This window comes from Ostrea edulis, chromosome 6 (assembly GCF_947568905.1).
Source record: "Ostrea edulis chromosome 6, xbOstEdul1.1, whole genome shotgun sequence".
NCBI classification, from domain to species: Eukaryota; Metazoa; Mollusca; class Bivalvia; order Ostreida; family Ostreidae; genus Ostrea; species Ostrea edulis.
The window spans coordinates 9,742,018-9,761,713 of NC_079169.1; the positions used below are offsets into that span (position 1 = coordinate 9,742,018).

At 35.8% G+C, this 19,696-nt stretch overlaps 1 protein-coding gene across 1 annotated transcript; it reads right to left on the bottom strand.

Moving 5' to 3' along the window:
* Positions 1 to 477: 477 nt before the first annotated feature.
* LOC125646464 (IQ calmodulin-binding motif-containing protein 1-like) lies at positions 478 to 19,681 on the bottom strand. The gene is made up of 14 exons (XM_048872782.2): positions 19,488 to 19,681; positions 17,593 to 17,755; positions 16,793 to 16,934; positions 15,102 to 15,201; positions 14,169 to 14,268; positions 13,179 to 13,274; positions 12,821 to 12,895; positions 11,975 to 12,083; positions 11,273 to 11,382; positions 10,097 to 10,239; positions 8,781 to 8,929; positions 3,768 to 3,899; positions 2,859 to 3,015; positions 478 to 1,012 (listed from the first exon to the last, which is right to left on the bottom strand). The coding sequence occupies exons 1-14, from the start codon at positions 19,597 to 19,599 to the stop codon at positions 822 to 824; spliced, it is 1,779 nt and encodes a 592-aa protein (XP_048728739.1). The 5' UTR covers positions 19,600 to 19,681; the 3' UTR covers positions 478 to 821.
* Positions 19,682 to 19,696: the final 15 nt, after the last annotated feature.

A 19,696-nucleotide genomic window follows, 5' to 3' on the forward strand; every position in this document is an offset into this window, starting at 1 on the left:
TGCTGTATCTGAATACTAGCATGTGCTTGTTCGGATAAGTCGGCTGGGGTTGTAGTTTTCACTGCATGGGTTTACTTGCATGTATTTTGAAAGGAAAAAACATCCCGAGACTCTTAGAAGTATTGGTGTTCAAAGCCTGATTTCGTTTTGCAAGTTGTATAACTGCATGCAGTTGTATCTCCAGAAGTATGCATGTATAATATTAGGAATGCATTTGCAATCCATTGAATATATTTACATACTAGTACAGTAAATCTATACAATTCTAAAGACTGTAGGATTAAGGTCATACGCCACGTTTCTCGATAGCATATACCGGTAATTGTTCATGATCGACATGCACTTGCAGATCATATTATGAAAAATGTTCACAATAATTCTCTTTTCACTATTTCCTATCAGTTGCTGCATAAATTACATACATAAGCGTACATATGTACCTATCAGACACAGCTTCATTGATCAGAGAAAAATTACTTCATTGAATTTTTAATCATACTAAAATTAGACATTTAGTATCTTAAATAAATATATAGCCTTTCACTTTAATATAATAGTGAAAATGTCCATCTTTCCTTCATGCAATTAAATGCTACATCAATACTCAATATAGGTACATGTATGCAAATTCGTGCAAAATTAAACGTAATGTTCTTCGCCCAATAAAAATACTGATGGTAACTTTAAACTCTGTGCTTTTCTTCCACAATGATTGCAATCCAACAATCTCACGACTTGATCCATGTGGTCCATGGAAAGGTTTGATTATTTTCAAGTTCACATCTTGAAAAACAAATACATGTATCACAGTTTTTAAAATTCTAAAATAAAATGTAGTCTTCCTCTTCATATTCTTGATCCTGTAACTCATCTCGGAGTTTTTTCCACCAAGGCTGTCGCAATAAGCGTAATGTTTCTATGTGATCAGTTCTGGCCTTGGTTGCTACCGGTAACAAGTTACTAGAATACATTTCTACGTCTTTTTCTCCGGCATTCTTTAAAGGTGGTGCCACTGAAACAGTTCAAAGAGATGGATTCCTATCATACAAGTAGGAGTATAATACTGCAGTTATAACAATTCTTAATTAAACAATGCTCAGTTTTATGATTGTTAATATGATTTGGGAAGAGGAATAAATGTCGAGGCTGCGTGTGTCATGTATCATATTACATTACCTATGTTTTTACCTTAGATTTGTAATGACTGATATTTCCTCAGAATGCGCTGCAGTTGCAACAGAAATTGAAGTAGAATGTGAATAACGTGCTTAATGAAGCATCTCAGTTCTTGCCCTTGTGTATTCTCAAAAGGGAAACATGGGAAAACTGTATAGTCTGCAACGGAGCGGGTTATTCAAAAGAAGAAAAGTGTCTGAAATTTATTCCGAATGCATGTATATTTAAACAATGAAAATGCTTTCTTTGGTGTTTCATTGGGTGATGAAGGTTTTAAGCAAGCATTGCAGAAAAGTATCAAAACCCACGTAAGTGGGTTAATTTATGCAATTTTTTTCTGCAATGACTGCTACCTTCATCACCTGATGGAACAACAAAGAAAAACATTTTATTGTTTACATTTATATTCTAATGTAATTTTTAAAAAATATAAACTATATTTAAGTTCTAAAATATCATATAGTTGACCCATTTGTTACGTTAAATGCAACAGCCAATGCACTATTTGACCTTGATGCTCCATATTTAGTAATGATTACACAGAAAGATGGTACTAAAAAAAAAAAACGGATCGAACTAGTTTGCAACAAACATGCATTCATTATTAAGATGAAAGCAATGTCAATTTCAAAAGAAGTAAAAGAGAAAAGATTCAGTTAATGTAAATATAAATAATCAAAGATTTCCGCATGATATGTACATGTACATGTAAATCACACATTTTAAACATCTGTGAATCTAGCGCAAACAATGGTCAAAGTTGGACGTCCTCATAAAGCATCACAAAATATTTTCCGATACACAATTAACACTAATTTTGTGAATCATAATGTCTTCTAATTTAATTACATGTAAAACTCCCACTGATAATCTATACTTACCTGTAAAACTTCCACTGATCATCTATACTTACATGTAAACTCCCACTGATAGTCTATTTACATGTAAAACTTCCACTGATAATCTATACTTACATGTAAAACTGCCACTGATAATCTATATTTACATGTAAAACTGCCACTGATAATCTATACTTACATGTAAAACTGCCACTGATAATCTATACTTACATGTAAAACTCACACTGATAATCTATACTTACATGTAAAACTCACACTGATAATCTATATTTACATGTAAAACTGCCACTGATAATCTATACTTACCTGTAAAACTCACACTGATAATCTATACTTACATGTAAAACTTCCACTGATAATCTATACTTACATGTAAAACTGCCACTGATAATCTATATTTACATGTAAAACTGCCACTGATAATCTATACTTACATGTAAAACTGCCACTGATAATCTATATTTACATGTAAAACTGCCACTGATAATCTATACTTACATGTAAAACTCACACTGATAATCTATACTTACCTGTAAAACTCCCACTGATAATCTATACTTTCATGTAAAACTCCCACTGATAATCTATACTTACATGTAAAACTCACAATGATAATCTATACTTACATGTAAAACTCCCACTGATAATCTATACTTTCATGTAAAACTCCCACTGATAATCTATACTTACATGTACATGTAAAACTCCCACTGATAATCTATACTTACATGTAAAACTCCCACTGATAATCTATACTTACCTGTAAAACTCCCACTGATAATCTATACTTACATGTAAAACTCCCACTGATAATCTACTTACATGACAGAAGCTCAGAATCTGTGTCCAGTCTTGCTAATAGAGCTTCTCTTTGTGCATTTTTCTCCCTCGTACTTTTCAGTGTTATATAATGTCTTTGTAACATATCTGCTGCCTTTTTGTGGATTTTTTGCAAATCCTCTCGCTTGGTATATTGAGACTTTTTAAAAAAGAAATTTAAAAAATATTCATCGTACAAATAGATATCATCAATGGACATGCACAGAATATATCGTTATTACTGTTTAAAACTGGATGCTGTCAATTCTAGATTTAACGACATTCAGACTGTTACGCTTAACCAACTTTATCAGTGACTACAAAACATTGGCATGAATTACTTTTTGTGAATAGCTATGGTGAATTTCCTACAAAACATTGGCATGAATTCCTTTTTGTGAATAGCTATGGTGAATTTCCTTTGTAATGAACCATATTCGCAACTGACCCAGTTACATTTACAATTCATTCATAAATACGGTGTAATGACAGCTAGATACTGGAGAGAAAGACTTGTCAATGCAAATAGTTCTAAAGGACAGAGAAACTTTGTTCACACAGCATGCATCAGTCTATATTATATTATTTCTAGCTTCTGGAGATTGGCTTCAGATTGTATATTAATTACTGGAGGAGACTGCCTTCAGACTGTATATTAATTACTGGAGGAGACTGCCTTCAGACTGTTTATTAATTACTGGAGGAGACTGCCTTCAGACTGTATATTAATTACTGGAGGAGACTGCCTTCAGACTGTATATTAATTACTGGAGGAGACTGCCTTCAGACTGTATATTAATTACTGGAGGAGACTGCCTTCAGACTGTATATTAATTACTGGAGGAGACTGCCTTCAGACTGTATATTAATTAATGAAGGAGACTGCCTTCAGATTGACAGTACATTAATTACCGGATTCTCCTCTCTGTGCTGTGTTATCTGTTGCTGTAACTCAACCCTTCTGTTTTCTGTCAACCCTGGAGGCTTTATAGTGAACTGAAATCTTTCTTTCTTTTTTCTAACATTTTCCAGCCATTTTCTAACCTGCAACAAACAGTATTCATTGTAGATACAATACAAGACATTATCTAGAAACCATTGAAAATTTCCAAAAAAAAAATTGATAATTTGGAACATGCTGGCAAAAGGTCCATGCAAACATATATCCATAGAGCTTTTGTGGCACAATTAATGTTTTGTGGTTAGTTGTTTTTGTGATTTTCATTGAAGTCTTCCATTCTAATTCAATCATTATGTTATTTCCTCATCAATGTAATTGATTGAATCATTCTGATGAAGAAAACATTCCAGGTCCCAGTGGCCTGGTCTGTAAAGTGACAATTACTATTTCTAAAATAAACAAGTTTAAACATGTATTTTACCCCTCTCTGTACATGTATCTTCCCCCCTCTCTGTACATGAATCTTACCCCTTTCTGTACAGGTATCTTACCCCTCTCTGTACCTGTATCTGACCCCTTCCTGTACATGTATCTTACCTCTCTCTGTATATGTATCTTACCCCTTTCTGTACATGTATCTTACCCCTCTCTGTACATGTATCTTACCCCCCTCTCTGTACATGAACCTTACCCCCCTCTGTACATGTATCTTACCCCTCTCAGTACATGTATCTTACCCCTCTCTGTACATGAATCTTACCCCTTTCTGTACATGTATCTTACCCCTTTCTGTACATGTATTTTACCCTCTCTGTACATGTATCTTACCCCTCTCTGTACATGAATCTTACCCCTCTCTGTATATGTATCTTACCCCTCTCTGTACATGTATCTTACCTCTCTCTGTACATGTATCTTACCCCTCTCTGTACATGTATCTTACCCCTCTCTTTACATGTATCTTACCCTCTCTGTACATGTATCTTACCCCTCTCTTTACATGTATCTTACCCCTCTCTGTACATGTATCTTACCCCCTCTGTACATGTATCTTACCCCTTTCTGTATATGTATCTTACCCCTCTCTGTACATGTATCGTACCCCTCTCTGTACATGTATCTTACCCCTTTCTGTACATGTATCTTACCCCTCTCTGTACATGTATCTTACCCCTCTCTGTACATGTATCTTACCTCTCTCTTTACATGTATCTTACCCCTTTCTGTACATGTATCTTACCCCTCTCTGTACATGTATCTTACCCCTCTCTGTACATGTATCTTACCCCTCTCTGTACATGTATCTTACCTCTCTCTGTACATGTATCGTACCCCTCTCTGTACATATATCTTACCCCTTTCTGTATATGTATCTTACCCCCCTCTGTACCCTCTCTGTACATGTATCTTACCCTCTCTGTACCCTCTCTGTACATGTATCTTACCCCTCTCTTTACATGTATCTTACCTCTCTGTACATGTATCTTACCTCTCTCTGTACATGTATCTTACCCCTCTCTGTACATGTATCTTACCCCTCTCTGTACATGTATCTTACCCTTTCTGTACATGTATCTTACCCCTCTCTGTACATGTATCTTACCCCTCTCTGTACATGTATCTTACCTCTCTCTGTACATGTATCTTACCCCTCTCTGTACATGTATCTTACCTCTCTCTGTACATGTATCTTACCCCTCTCTGTACATGTATCTTACCCCTCTCTGTACATGTATCTTACCCCTTTCTGTACATGTATCTTACCCCTTTCTGTACATGTATCTTACCTCTCTCTGTACATGTATCTTACCTCCCTCTGTACATGTATCTTACCCCTCTCTGTATATGTATCTTACCCCTCTCTGTACATGTATCTTACCCCTCTCTGTACATGTATCTTACCTCCCTCTGTACATGTATCTTACCCCTCTCTGTATATGTATCTTACCCCTCTCTGTACATGTATCTTACCTCCCTCTGTACATGTATCTTACCCCTCTCTGTACATGTATCTTACCCCTCTCTGTACATGTATCTTACCCCTCTCTGTACATGTATCTTACCCCTCTCTGTACATGTATTGTACCCCTCTCTAAATATGTATCTTACCCCTCTCTGTACATGTATCTTACCCCTTTCTGTACATGTATCTTACCTCTCTCTGTACATGTATCTTACCCCTCTCTGTACATGAATATTACCCCTCTCTGTACATGTATCTTACCCTTTCTGTATATGTATCTTACCCCTCTCTGTACATGTATCTTACCCTTTCTGTATATGTATCTTACCCCTTTCTGTACATGTATCTTACCTCTCTCTGTACATGTATCTTACCCCTTTCTGTATATGAATCTTACCCCTCTCTGTATATGAATCTTACCTCTCTCTGTACATGTATCTTACCCCTCTCTGTATATGTATCTTACCCCTCTCTGTACATGTATCTTACCCCTCTCTGTACATGTATCTTACCTCTCTCTGTACATGTATCTTACCCCTCTCTGTACATGTATCTTACCTCTCTCTGTACATGTATCTTACCCCTCTCTGTACATGTATCTTACCTCTCTCTGTACATGTATCTTACCTCTCTCTGTACATGTATCTTACCCCTCTCTGTATATGTATCTTACCCCCCTCTGTACATGTATCTTACCCCTCTCTGTACATGTATCTTACCTCTCTCTGTACATGTATCTTACCCCTCTCTGTACATGTATCTTACCTCTCTCTGTATATGTATCTTACCCCTCTCTGTACATGTATCTTACCTCTCTCTGTACATGTATCTTACCCCCCTCTCTGTACATGAACCTTACCCCCCTCTGTACATGTATCTTACCCCTCTCAGTACATGTATCTTACCCCTCTCTGTACATGAATCTTACCCCTCTCTGTACATGTATCTTACCCCTCTCAGTACATGTATCTTACCCCTCTCTTTACATGTATCTTACCCTCTCTGTACATGTATCTTACCCCTCTCTTTACATGTATCTTACCCCTCTCTGTACATGTATCTTACCCCTCTCTGTACATGTATCTTACCCCTCTCTGTACATGTATCTTACCTCTCTCTGTACATGTATCGTACCCCTCTCTGTACATGTATCTTACCCCTTTCTGTATATGTATCTTACCCCCCTCTGTACCCTCTCTGTACATGTATCTTACCCTCTCTGTACCCTCTCTGTACATGTATCTTACCCCCCTCTGTACATGTATCTTACCCCTCTCTTTACATGTATCTTACCTCTCTCTGTACATGTATCTTACCCCTCTCTGTACATGTATCTTACCCCTCTCTGTACATGTATCTTACCCCTCTCTGTACATGTATCTTACCCTTTCTGTACATGTATCTTACCCCTCTCTGTACATGTATCTTACCCCTCTCTGTACATGTATCTTACCTCTCTCTGTACATGTATCTTACCCCTCTCTGTACATGTATCTTACCCCTCTCTGTACATGTATCTTACCCCTCTCTGTACATGTATCTTACCCCTTTCTGTACATGTATCTTACCCCTTTCTGTACATGTATCTTACCTCTCTCTGTACATGTATCTTACCTCCCTCTGTACATGTATCTTACCCCTCTCTGTACATGTATCTTACCCCTCTCTGTACATGTATCTTACCCCTCTCTGTACATGTATCTTACCTCCCTCTGTACATGTATCTTACCCCTCTCTGTACATGTATCTTACCCCTCTCTGTACATGTATTTTACCTCTCTCTGTACATGTATCTTACCCCTCTCTGTACATGTATCTTACCCCTCTCTGTACATGTATTGTACCCCTCTCTGTATATGTATCTTACCCCTCTCTGTACATGTATCTTACCCCTTTCTGTACATGTATCTTATCCCTCTCTGTACATGTATCTTACCCCTCTCTGTACATGAATATTACCCCTCTCTGTACATGTATCTTACCCCCTCTGTACATGTATCTTACCCCTCTCTGTACATGTATCTTACCCTTTCTGTATATGTATCTTACCCCTTTCTGTACATGTATCTTACCTCTCTCTGTACATGTATCTTACCCCTTTCTGTATATGAATCTTACCCCTCTCTGTATATGAATCTTACCTCTCTCTGTACATGTATCTTACCCCTCTCTGTATATGTATCTTACCCCTCTCTGTACATGTATCTTACCCCTCTCTGTACATGTATCTTACCTCTCTCTGTACATGTATCTTACCCCTCTCTGTACATGTATCTTACCTCTCTCTGTATATGTATCTTACCCCTCTCTGTACATGTATCTTACCTCTCTCTGTACATGTATCTTACCTCTCTCTGTACATGTATCTTACCCCTCTCTGTATATGTATCTTACCCCCCTCTGTACATGTATCTTACCCCTCTCTGTACATGTATCTTACCCCTCTCTGTACATGTATCTTACCTCTCTCTGTACATGTATCTTACCCCTCTCTGTACATGTATCTTACCTCTCTCTGTATATGTATCTTACCCCTCTCTGTACATGTATCTTACCTCTCTCTGTACATGTATCTTACCCCTCTCTGTACATGTATCTTACCCCTCTCTGTACATGTATCTTACCCCTCTCTGTACATGAATCTTACCTCTCTCTGTACATGTATCTTACCCCTCTCTGTACATGTATCTTACCCCTCTCTGTATATGTATCTTACCCCTCTCTGTACATGTATTTTACCTCTCTCTGTACATGTATCTTACCCCTCTCTGTATATGTATCTTACCCCTCTCTGTACATGTATCTTACCTCTCTCTGTACATGTATCTTACCCCTCTCTGTACATGAATCTTACCCCTCTCTGTACATGTATCTTACCTCTCTCTGTACATGTATCTTACCCCTCTCTTTACATGTATCTTACCCCTCTCTGTACATGTATCTTACCCCCCTCTGTACATGTATCTTACCCCCCTCTGTACATGTATCTTACCCCTCTCTGTACATGTATCTTACCCCTCTATGTACATGTATCTTACCCCTCTCTGTACATGTATCTTACCCCTCTCTGGACAATAACGGCTGCTTTATAGCGTTGAACCATGACCCTTTTCTCATCCATGGTTTGGCGAGAGTGATGGCCCCTCCAGTTTTTCTGAATTTTAATGGCTGCCTGAATCTGTTCATTCTGGATATACTTTTCAACATGAACTAAAATGAAATGAATCTCAAATTTGAATATCATACTTTTCTTAGAAGTGGTTAGGGCTTAGATGACTATCATACACTGTAAATATATACATGTACATGTAACTTAATTCAGATTCCCTCTAGATATACCCCCTGCAACAAGTTGTGGGGGGGGGGGGGGGGTATACTGGAATCGGGTTGTCCGTCTGTCCGTCCGACTGTAGACGCAATGGTTTCCGGGCTCTAAAGCGTTATCCTTTCCACCTACCGTCACCATATCATATATATGGACTACCCATGGGATGAAGATGTTCCCTATCGATTTTGGGGTCAAAAGGTCAAAGGTCAAGTGCACTGGACATCGAAGTAGCAATATGGTTTCCGGGCTCTAAAGCGGTATCCTTTCCACCTACAGTCACCATATCATACATATGGACTACCCATGGGATGAAGATGTTCCCTATCGATTTTGGGGTCAAAAGGTCAAAGGTCAAGTGTACTGGACATTGAAGTAGCAATATGGTTTCTGGGCTCTAAAGCGTAATTCTTTCCACCTTACAGTCACCATATCATACATATGGACTACCCATGGGATGAAGATGTTCCCTATCGATTTTGGGGTCAAAAGGTAAAAGGTCACGCACATTGGACATCGAAGTAGCAATATGGTTTCCATTTAAATTCTTTAACGGCTTTTTTCATCGCATGGAGATGCTGTGTTCCTAGATACCTTTTGGATCATAATACTGAAGTTTATTTATACCTATTAACAACACCCTTTGGGAGATTGGGGTAAGCAGGGGGTATTCTTAGTGAGCATTGCTCACAGTACATCTTGTTATGACAGAACAAAGAAAGTACAGTCTTAGAGAAGAATTGAGAACACGATATAGCATGTAGACGATGTCTCTCCTATACTACACTTAATTCAGATTTCCTCTCGTTGTGACAGAACTAAGAAAGTACAGTTTTAGAGAAGCTAGAACATTATTCCATAATCTTACTGAATTGAGAACATAATATAATATGCAGACAATGTCTGTCTAGGTGATTCCATTGGATATGCTGACCACAAACCTTTAACAACTCAGTCTGGTTACCAAACTACTCAGAGGCAATATGTGGTATATAAAGAAAACTTCTAGTGCAATTCTCAGGTTAAATGTTGTATCTGAAACCTTGACATACCCGCTGGCAGTATTTCAATGGTGTGAAATTGTCTCTCTTTGAACTCTCTCATTATCTTTTGTCTGTTAAGTTTCAGTTTTCTTTCAAGTTCCAGGGCTTCTCTTGCCTCCTCCTTCCTTCGTTCCATTACGATTTGTCGTCTCCTGTAAAAGGAAAATAATGTGAAGGGGGATATGTAGTGCTTTAATTTCTTTAAATAGGCAATAGAACAAGTATCTTCATACTCTGCAAAAATAGATCTTGTAGTAATAGTCATTTACTTTCCAGAAATTTCCTTTTGTGTACATATTGAAAAGTTGTTAAGCATTATCAAACTACCACAAGATGTATACACTCTCATGTCTGCCTTAGAGCAATATCTGGTTCCAATGCTTTCTTTGTGTTTGTACAAATTTCTAACTGTGTTTTACCTTTAATAGAAAGACAAGTCAATGATTGAATGTGATTAAGCAGCCTGCTGTTATCCTAGACCTTGGGTGTGACCTTGACCTCTATCAGCTGATACATCTCATTGCAGTACATTTATATATAATCATGCATTTCCAAGATGTTTTACAGAAATGTGAAATAAAGTACTATAGTCTGACTATTTCACATTAAAGTATGACTGACCTATATGGACACTAAACTAGAAAACTGAGAAGTCAGATAGGACCCCACAATGAATATTTTAGAGGCAGGTATGACATAGAAAGTGCTATTATCATATTTTACATTTAAAGTCCCATAATTCCGTAACAACACAGCCGATAAATCTGAAAATCAAGAGTTCTTCCTCTGCCTAATCTAAATATTGTGCATATAAAATCTATGAAAATCTTCTCATGTAATCTCAAGTTACCGTGTGACATAGTAGGATATTGCTGTCATCGTATTAATGGGTAATATAAAAAATTCTAAGTTCCATAACTCCGTAACTGATAAATCTGAAAACTAAACGAAGTCTTTTCCTGCCTAATCTAATTATAATTATTATGTATAAAATCTATGAAAATCTTTCCGAGGAAATTAAAGTTATTGCATGCCATAGAAAGTGCTGAGAGACGGATGGATGGACGGACAGATGGATGGATGGACAGTGATTACTGTAAGGCATCCACCCTAGTTAAGTCATCCATTTTGTCCATCATACAGGTGACACAAAAATGTTTAGTAACAGAATCATTTTCATTCTACCTGTAGGTGTTCTGGAATTTTGAGAAGGCTTTGTCTGCTTTACGCAGTTTTTTCCTGGTGATAAATCCCCTCCATATCATCTGAATGATTGTGGCAGCTCTGGCAAATCTCTGTGTACAATTAAGGTACAAATAATTCATTTGATGTGGATCCACTGACCAGCAATAATGCAGTAACATCAGTATGTAACAAGATATGAAAGTTCAGCATTGAAATACACAAAAAATACACGGATTGGATATTGATATTGGGCTTAATTTGGACTTCTAAAATGACTTTCAATTTTTCAAAGAAATGTTTATTTTGATGCATGCATTTCTGATGTATATAAATCTACATGTAAAACAAATCAAATTAGAGAACATCTTATATAATTTTACTACATACAAGATTGCATCTTTAAAAAATAGCTCAAGAGTTGAGAAGTACATGTAGGTCATGTTCTCAAGGATTTTGAAATTAAAAGAAATTCTGAAAGTATAATTTCTAATATTCTGAAAATGAAAATGGTCATAAATATTAACATATGTTTTGTTACTGAGGAATTTAATACTCAAAAAGAATAAATTTCAAATCTTGAAAGATCCACAAGCCTGACAATTCACATTCCTAGGACCCAAATTAGGGCCAAATTATCTCAAAAAGTTCTTCCATCTATCAGTTTTATGTGTACAAAGAAAGGGAATAAACTGCATGACTTACATCAGTTTCTGCTTGTCTGGCATTTCCGGCCTGTAGCATCATTGTGATTTCTCGTAAATCCCTTCCAAAACCGGCATTTTCCCATTTGTTCAGTATGGGTCGCAATCCTCTGTAAAACGTAGTGTACAGTTAGCATTGCAGATTTCAACAGAAATTTATAGGTTAATCACTCTTTGAATTCACATGATATTAAATCAAATGACTTTTAATTTTAATAAGGATATCATGCAGGCACTATTCTTTCTTTTGAAAATGCCAGTGCTTGTATTTTCAGGTTATGCAGGGTCTTTACACACATTTAATGAAAAAGTAAAAGTTCTCTTTGTACTTCATAATATATAGCCCCTCTCTATCAAAAACCAGGGCTCGAAATTAACATATGCCCGTCAGTCCGTGACTGGTTAAAAGTCTGGCAGACTGACTGACATTTGTTTTAGTCAGTGCGATGGGACTGGTTAATTTTCTAAAACGTCATTCTGAAAAATATACTTGTGAATCTTAAACGAGCATTAATTGGCATTCCTCTGTAGATATCAGGCAAACCTGATTAGTAAATATAAATCCTGCATAAGTATTACAATATTGTCTATTAAGGTATATTGAGTTGAATTGCATATGGTGGACTGGTAAATTTTTCTGCGGACTGGTTGAAATTATACCCTGGACTGGTGACATAAAAAGTTAGTTTCAAGCTCTGAAAACTGAAAAATCTTACTTCATAATTAGCTCCTCTTAATCAAAAACTGAAAAATCTTACTTCATAAATAGCCCCTCTCAATCAAAACCTGAAAAATCCTATAAGCCTGAAAGATTCTCGCACACACAAAACTTGAAAGTTGGACTTACTTGTATCTGGTGCACAGAACATCAATCATTGGCTTGTGTATATCACAGATTTTTAAGACACACTTTGTGGCAGACCTATAAAGAGTTATGATGATTAAGGTATGCATCACCTAAAGTTTCCATATCAGGTATTTCAAGAAAAGTTGAGCATAAAAAGAATTAAGTTAACATCAACTTTAAAACTGCGCCAAGTCGTCTTCCAGTTCTAGCACACAGAACCAGTACTATCCTGATTTTTTTTCTAGTGAATTAATGTGATGTTATAAGTACATGATTATTGACACAGATATATTTTGAAAGCATTCAACAGAGAAGATATGAATGTGAAAAGACTGACAAATGGATCTGTATGACTTACGATGCTATACTGGCATCTGTGTTGACAGAAAGCTTGTAAACGAGTTCATCCATGATGCTGAACTTTAGTTTCTTATCAATGTCATTGATAATATTTCTACAAAAACAAGATGATCATATAATTCATATGAATACAATCCATACTTCCATATATTGAAAGGTATGAATTTCAGCAGAGACTACAATATGTATATACATGTATACAATAAAAATTGCAGCTTTTTCATTAAAAAAAAGTGTGACCTTGTTTATTTTCATTATTAATCAACGAAAGCCCATTGAGCTCATTTTTGTAACAGAAAAAGACATTCGAGTTCTGATTGTAATTGTACATCTACATTTTACACATGCATTTTTCAGAATGTTTAGCAATATGCTATAAAAGTTTTATTGAATGTAAAGTAGAATTCATATTTGTAATTGATTAATACCAGTGTTGCTTAGTTAACAAATTACAGCTTTTAATAAGGGGGTGTAAAATTTTGTTCATTGAAATCAAGCGTAAATATGTCACATAATTTCATTAAACTATTGGATTATCAATCTCTTTAAATCTCTGAATTTATGCTGTACGTGGTATTAATGTTATGGTATTAAGTAAACAATGCTTAAGAGACTGAAGTAATTTTCTTCCGATAATAGATGCATAGATCCACTTTTTTCAAAGGTTATGTCCCTTGGCTGTCATCTTTTGGGGAAAAAACCCAACAGACTTCTCACAGCAACCTTTGTACCTTACTGTTTTATTACTCTGTCATTTGATATGATTTTGGTTTGTTTTGAACATATTTTATTTTCTCCTATGGGACAATTAATAACTTCCACAAAATATGTTCCAAAATTAAATACAATGGAATCAAAGATAAATAAGATATATATATATATATAATAATATAATTTTCTTCAGAATATTGAATAGCTGCTAAACACAGAGAGCCCAAACACTGTATTTGTAAATTATGTACATGTTCTTTAAAATGCGAGCTCATACTTGTTGCATCGTAGAATTTTGGGAAGAAGTTCCATGATTCCTGAGACTGCACTGGGGTCATCAGATATCAGCAACTGGAGCAGCCACGGGCTCTCCAACACTGTCAGAGAAAATAAAATGTGTGCTTCCTAATATAGGACTGTTATGACATTTCAATATAGATCTATATTATATGTAGCATCATTTTCAGAACACCACTCTCCACAGTTGCCTCAAATTGACCAAAACATATATTGCCATGAATTTCCTTATTGAACCCAGAGCTTTATAAATTTCTTTAGAGTTTATTCATTTTTAAAAACATTTTCATGCCTTCTCTACTTATCTTTCAAAAACAGTACAAAATCAGTACATGACATTATACATCTGTACATGTAGTATATTGAGCAAATTTCATCTTAAATAAATGATTTGTGAACAATGATCAGATTTACTTTAGATATGAAGATATCAAAGCAGCACTAAGTACCTTTTTGAAAAACATACAGAGTGAAAGTCATATGTTCACATTGTCTTCTTGGATTCAGAGAGATGGCAAAGTAAACAATTCAGTTGTAAAAAGGAGCATCAAATATCCTTACAGAATTCATCTGAAGCTGACACTCTATCAAATATCCTTACAGAATTCATCTGAAGCTGACACTCTATCAAATATCCTTACAGAATTCATCTGAAGCTATATAGACACTCCATCAAATATCCCAGAATTCATCTGAAGCTGACACTCCACAAGAGCAAGCATACTACGTACAAGTTTGTTGCTTTTTTCATAACAATTTCACACACACCATCATAATGTAAAATTCATCATTTATTCAGTTATGTTGATTGACTTACCGACTGATGCTATTTCAGGATATATTCATACGTTATCTGAGCCACTGATTCTAAAACTCCCATTTATTCAGTTAATATGTTGATTGCATGACTTACCGTCTGATGCTATTTCGGGGTAGCCATATGTTATCTGAGCCACTGATTCTAAAACTCCCTTGTAGCACATCATCAGTCTTTGTCTGTCTTTCTGAAGACTCTAAAAATAGTTCCAATATAGAATTCATACTTCTTTATATAGTAAGTATTCTATATACATGTACTATATTTTAACAGAGTCTATGCCAGGTACATGATCCTCCTAACTAATATAGAACGCATACTTCTTTATATAGTAAGTATTCTATATACTATATTTTAACAGGGTCCATGCCAGGTACATGACCCCCTAACTAATATAGAATGCATATTTCTTTATATAGTAAGTATTCTATATACTATATTTTAACAGGGTCTATGCCAGGTACATGATCCTCCTAACTAATATAGAACACATATTTCTTTATATAGTAAGTATTCTATATACTATATGTTAACAGGGTTTATGCCAGGTACATGATCCTCCTAACTGAAATAAAGAGTGAGTTACAGTAGACTTCACCTCTATACAAGAACTGTAAGATCACATGAAGAACACATACACAATGTATTTCCATTCAAGTTATAGGATATACATGTAATTGTGACAGCTCTCAACCAGTGACTTATTGAATCTGATCGTAGCTTTCTTACATCACAACAGCTTACATACTGTCTATTTCTGTCAGAATTTTAATGCATCTTTTCCTCAGGTGTTTAATAAAACACAAGTAGATGCAGATGTAAATCTTCTACATACATGTACTTAATTTATAATACTCTGTCTGACTGAATTTAATGACATTTCATCCATTATGATGTACTTAATTATACTCTGTCTGACTGAGTTTAATGACATTTCACCCATTATGATGTACTTAATTATACCCTGTCTGACTGAATTTAATGACATTTCACCCATTATGATGTTATAATACTCTGTCTGACTGAATTTAATGACATTTCATCCATTATGATGTACTTAATTATACTCTGTCTGACTGAGTTTAATGACATTTCACCCATTATGATGTACTTAATTATACCCTGTCTGACTGAATTTAATGACATTTCACCCATTATGATGTACTTAATTATACTCTGTCTGACTGAATTTGATGACATTTCACCCATTATGATGTATTTTGTTATGCAGCCACCAAAGTCATTGAGTCAGTCTCAGAGTAACTAAGGTGATTCTCGAAGTTAGTAAGTCTCTGTCTCCGAACAGTCACGGTAATTCATCTAAAATCATTTCAACTTTAGTAAAACATTGGCGGCCTTCTTCAAAATCACAATACCAGTAGTCGTTATTGCAGTAACTTAATATAAATATATTATCATACTTTCATGTAAAATACTCGAATCTGATTGGTCGAGAAGCATTTGAAAAAACATATTGTTACCCTCTAAGAACAGAAAGCATGTGCTCCAGGGTGATAGTATCTAGCAACGGGTAACAGTACTTGACAACGGGTGATATATAATATTATAAAAAATTTAATAAACACGAATACCCGCATCGATTATACATGTATGAAATATTGCATGACCGTGATTCATCATGTCAACAGACATACGTTTTTCTGCTTTGTTGTTTATATTCATAACATTCAATATAACAAAACTACATGAAATATTTATATAATATTGGTCTATCAGGAATATCTATCTTTTCTCAATAGTCAATACTGTTATAAAACATAACATACTGGTCTGTCAGGAATATTGCCATGCCTTGCTTGTATCCTCCTTGTGACTAAAAACAGATTATTGATTGCTTCAGGAAGATATTCTTCGCTGAACTTTGATTTCTGAGATTCTTCTCCAAGGTCGATTCCAAGGCATATTTGACTGAAAAAGAAAACATAAAACGTATCATCTGCATATTTCATCGTAAAATTCTCTAATAAAATATATGTTTGTCAATGATTAAATTCACTTTAGCTGTTTTGGCATTCAACAAGACACACTGTACCAATGGTACAAGAGCAATATTGCATATTAACTTTAATCATTATGTAACACTTAATAAATTGTAGCGGTCAGCCGGGTTAGATCGCCGGTGGCCAGTTAGCTCAGTTGGTAGAGCACCTGACTAGAGAATTCAGGGGGCCCGGGTTCGAATCCCGATCTGGTCCGTTGCATTTTCTCCCTTCCCGTTACAGATTTGGTGCCGTTGACCACCCCTGGACTTGGAGGTGAAAGTCCTCCCAGGGGCTAATAAGAACTTGGGTTGTGTCTTCGAGGGCGAAGACAATTTAAGGAGGGAGGAATGTAGCGGTCAGCCGGGTTAGATCGCCGGTGGCCAGTTAGCTCAGTTGGTAGAGCACCTGACTAGAGAATTCAGGAGGCCCGGGTTCGAATCCCGGTCTGGTCCGTTGCATTTTCTCCCTTCCCGTTACAAAATTAATTAACAGAGTAATACTGAATAATCACACATCTAGTCTTATCTTATGTAATATAATGACTCACACAGTACAATAAAACTTGATGATAAAATATGCTTCACCTGAGAATGGCAGCTAGTGCTGCTGCAGTCTGCCAATCACCATCCACAATGCTGAAATCCTGTTTCAGAACCAAAACCAGCACTTGCAGAATGTTAAATTCCCAACACTCGTTTCTTATTCGAATCCCATCCTTACTTCCTTTTGGTGCTGATGCAAGGATTTCTGTAGAAAATTGACAAAGTGCATCTGTGAACTTACCATCAGTCTACAATATGTTATTGAATGTAGCTGCAGAACTATAGCTCTCTTTGGAACAAAAATTGAGATAGATTGTCTACATGTATATTAAATGATGTGTATTCTGCTTGTACTATTACTGATACTTACATGTACATGCACATATGTGTGTGTGTAATAACACTTATATTCAATATTGAAAAGCGTTCATTTAGAAATCCACGTAAAAAATCATGCAGATGGCTACAAATTTGAATTTTGGATATTTTGCTCCCAAAATAATGTTCATCCACCACAAATTTGTACTTCAGTCCTTGTGCATGCAAAATATGGTTCTATTTCATTGCTCTGTTTAATTAATGTAACTTAGGGGGAAATATTCCATGGGTTTTATTTTTGCTGTGTTTAGTGTTGAAAAATCGGAAAAATTTCATAATTGATAATCGGTCATAATCAGAAGAACTGTATCGATCAATGATCGATATAATCAATATTTACATGTAGTTAATGTTTATTATTTTTGGGGTTATTTCTATTTAGTTTTATGGATATGTGCAGCATACACACTAGCTGGTGTCACTGAATTCCCACTTCAATGTGGAGTCCACTCTGATTGTCCCCTGCACATGTCTCAATATAAAAGCGGGATTAGCAGTCAGATGAATCTCAGATTAGACATTAGTGTACAGGCGACAATCAATTATGAAAAAAGAATCAATAATCGGAATCGAAGAGCCAAAAACAATCGACAATCGATTGTCGGAGACAATCGTTTTATCAATATAGCTGTGTTCATTATTACATTAAAGATCACAAAATATTGAAGTATTTTGAGGTATAACTTCATCAAAACAAAAGGATTCTACCTCAGTTTATTTACAGTACTGACCATTTAAAAGATATGGCGGAGGTATGGACGAAGCATTAATCTTTATTACAGTTTATGTAGAATAAGATTCACTATGTACATGTATCCAGTAAATTTATGAAATATTTCCTTCTATTGTTTATCAAACCAAAACCTACATAGAGACAAACAGAGTCTAATTATATGTCTCGATCAGTGTGCTATTTATAGCGAGCAAAGCTCGCGTCGCGACGAGCTCGCTCCAATGATTACGCAATTGAGTCACGTGGTTTGTTCTTCATCAGCTGAAAAATGATGGGGACTACCCATAATGCCTCCAGAAAAATGTCGCAGTCACTGCAGTATACTTCATTGACAATCCCGTCATTAAAATAATTAGATTGTTTAGAAAGTACAATTAACGTTTTTAAATTCCAGACAAGCTTTCTCATAGCTTCAAACGTTTTGTTTTTGCTTGGTTTGAGAGAAGAAAAAACATTGCAGCTAATATGACGTCACAATTTGTAACTGTTTACAAAAAGTGCGTTATATTTCCTGCGTTAAATGAAGAGGCGGATAAAAGTCGTGTTGCAAGATGTTAATGGGCTTCGCTCTTCTCAACGGTCACACCGTACAACATATTAAATGCACTTTAATCATGTCTGAGTTGTAATTTCCAAATTTGTAGCTCTAATTTCAGTCTTTGGGATAAATCACTGATTTCCAATACAGCATGGTTTTTACAGACATATGTAACACTTGCTATATTTGTCTCTGGTTCAATTTTAGCATAAAATTTATAAAAAATCTACAATTTCACAAAAAATTATTCATGACCAAACATGTTTACAACGATAACCGTGTTATTACCTCTCAAGTTTAATAGAATCGCCGGGACACCTCTGTCTTTAGTTTCAGCAATTTCAGCCGCCAATTCTATTATTCTCTTGTCCCTTACTGGACTCCTCAACCTTGCAGACATTGCATATAATATGTGGTGCAAAATTCATATAAATGTTTACAAACTATCAATGTTAAGTTGATGCTTGATCGTTGTCATTCACGTGCTTGTGTAAGTT

What these genes read in the sequence shown, in the direction of transcription:
- LOC125646464 (XM_048872782.2), bottom strand. Translation starts at nt 19,599, where the DNA reads ATGTCTGCAAGGTTGAGGAGTCCAGTAAGGGACAAGAGAATAATAGAA. An exon ending in ACAGATGCCAGTATAGCATC is followed by an intron (nt 12,896 to 13,178) that starts GTAAGTCATACA and finishes AACTCTTTATAG; the next exon opens with GTCTGCCACAAAGTGTGTCT. An exon ending in CCGTTATTGTCCAGAGAGGG is followed by an intron (nt 3,900 to 8,780) that starts GTAAGATACATG and finishes TGTTTGTTGCAG; the next exon opens with GTTAGAAAATGGCTGGAAAA.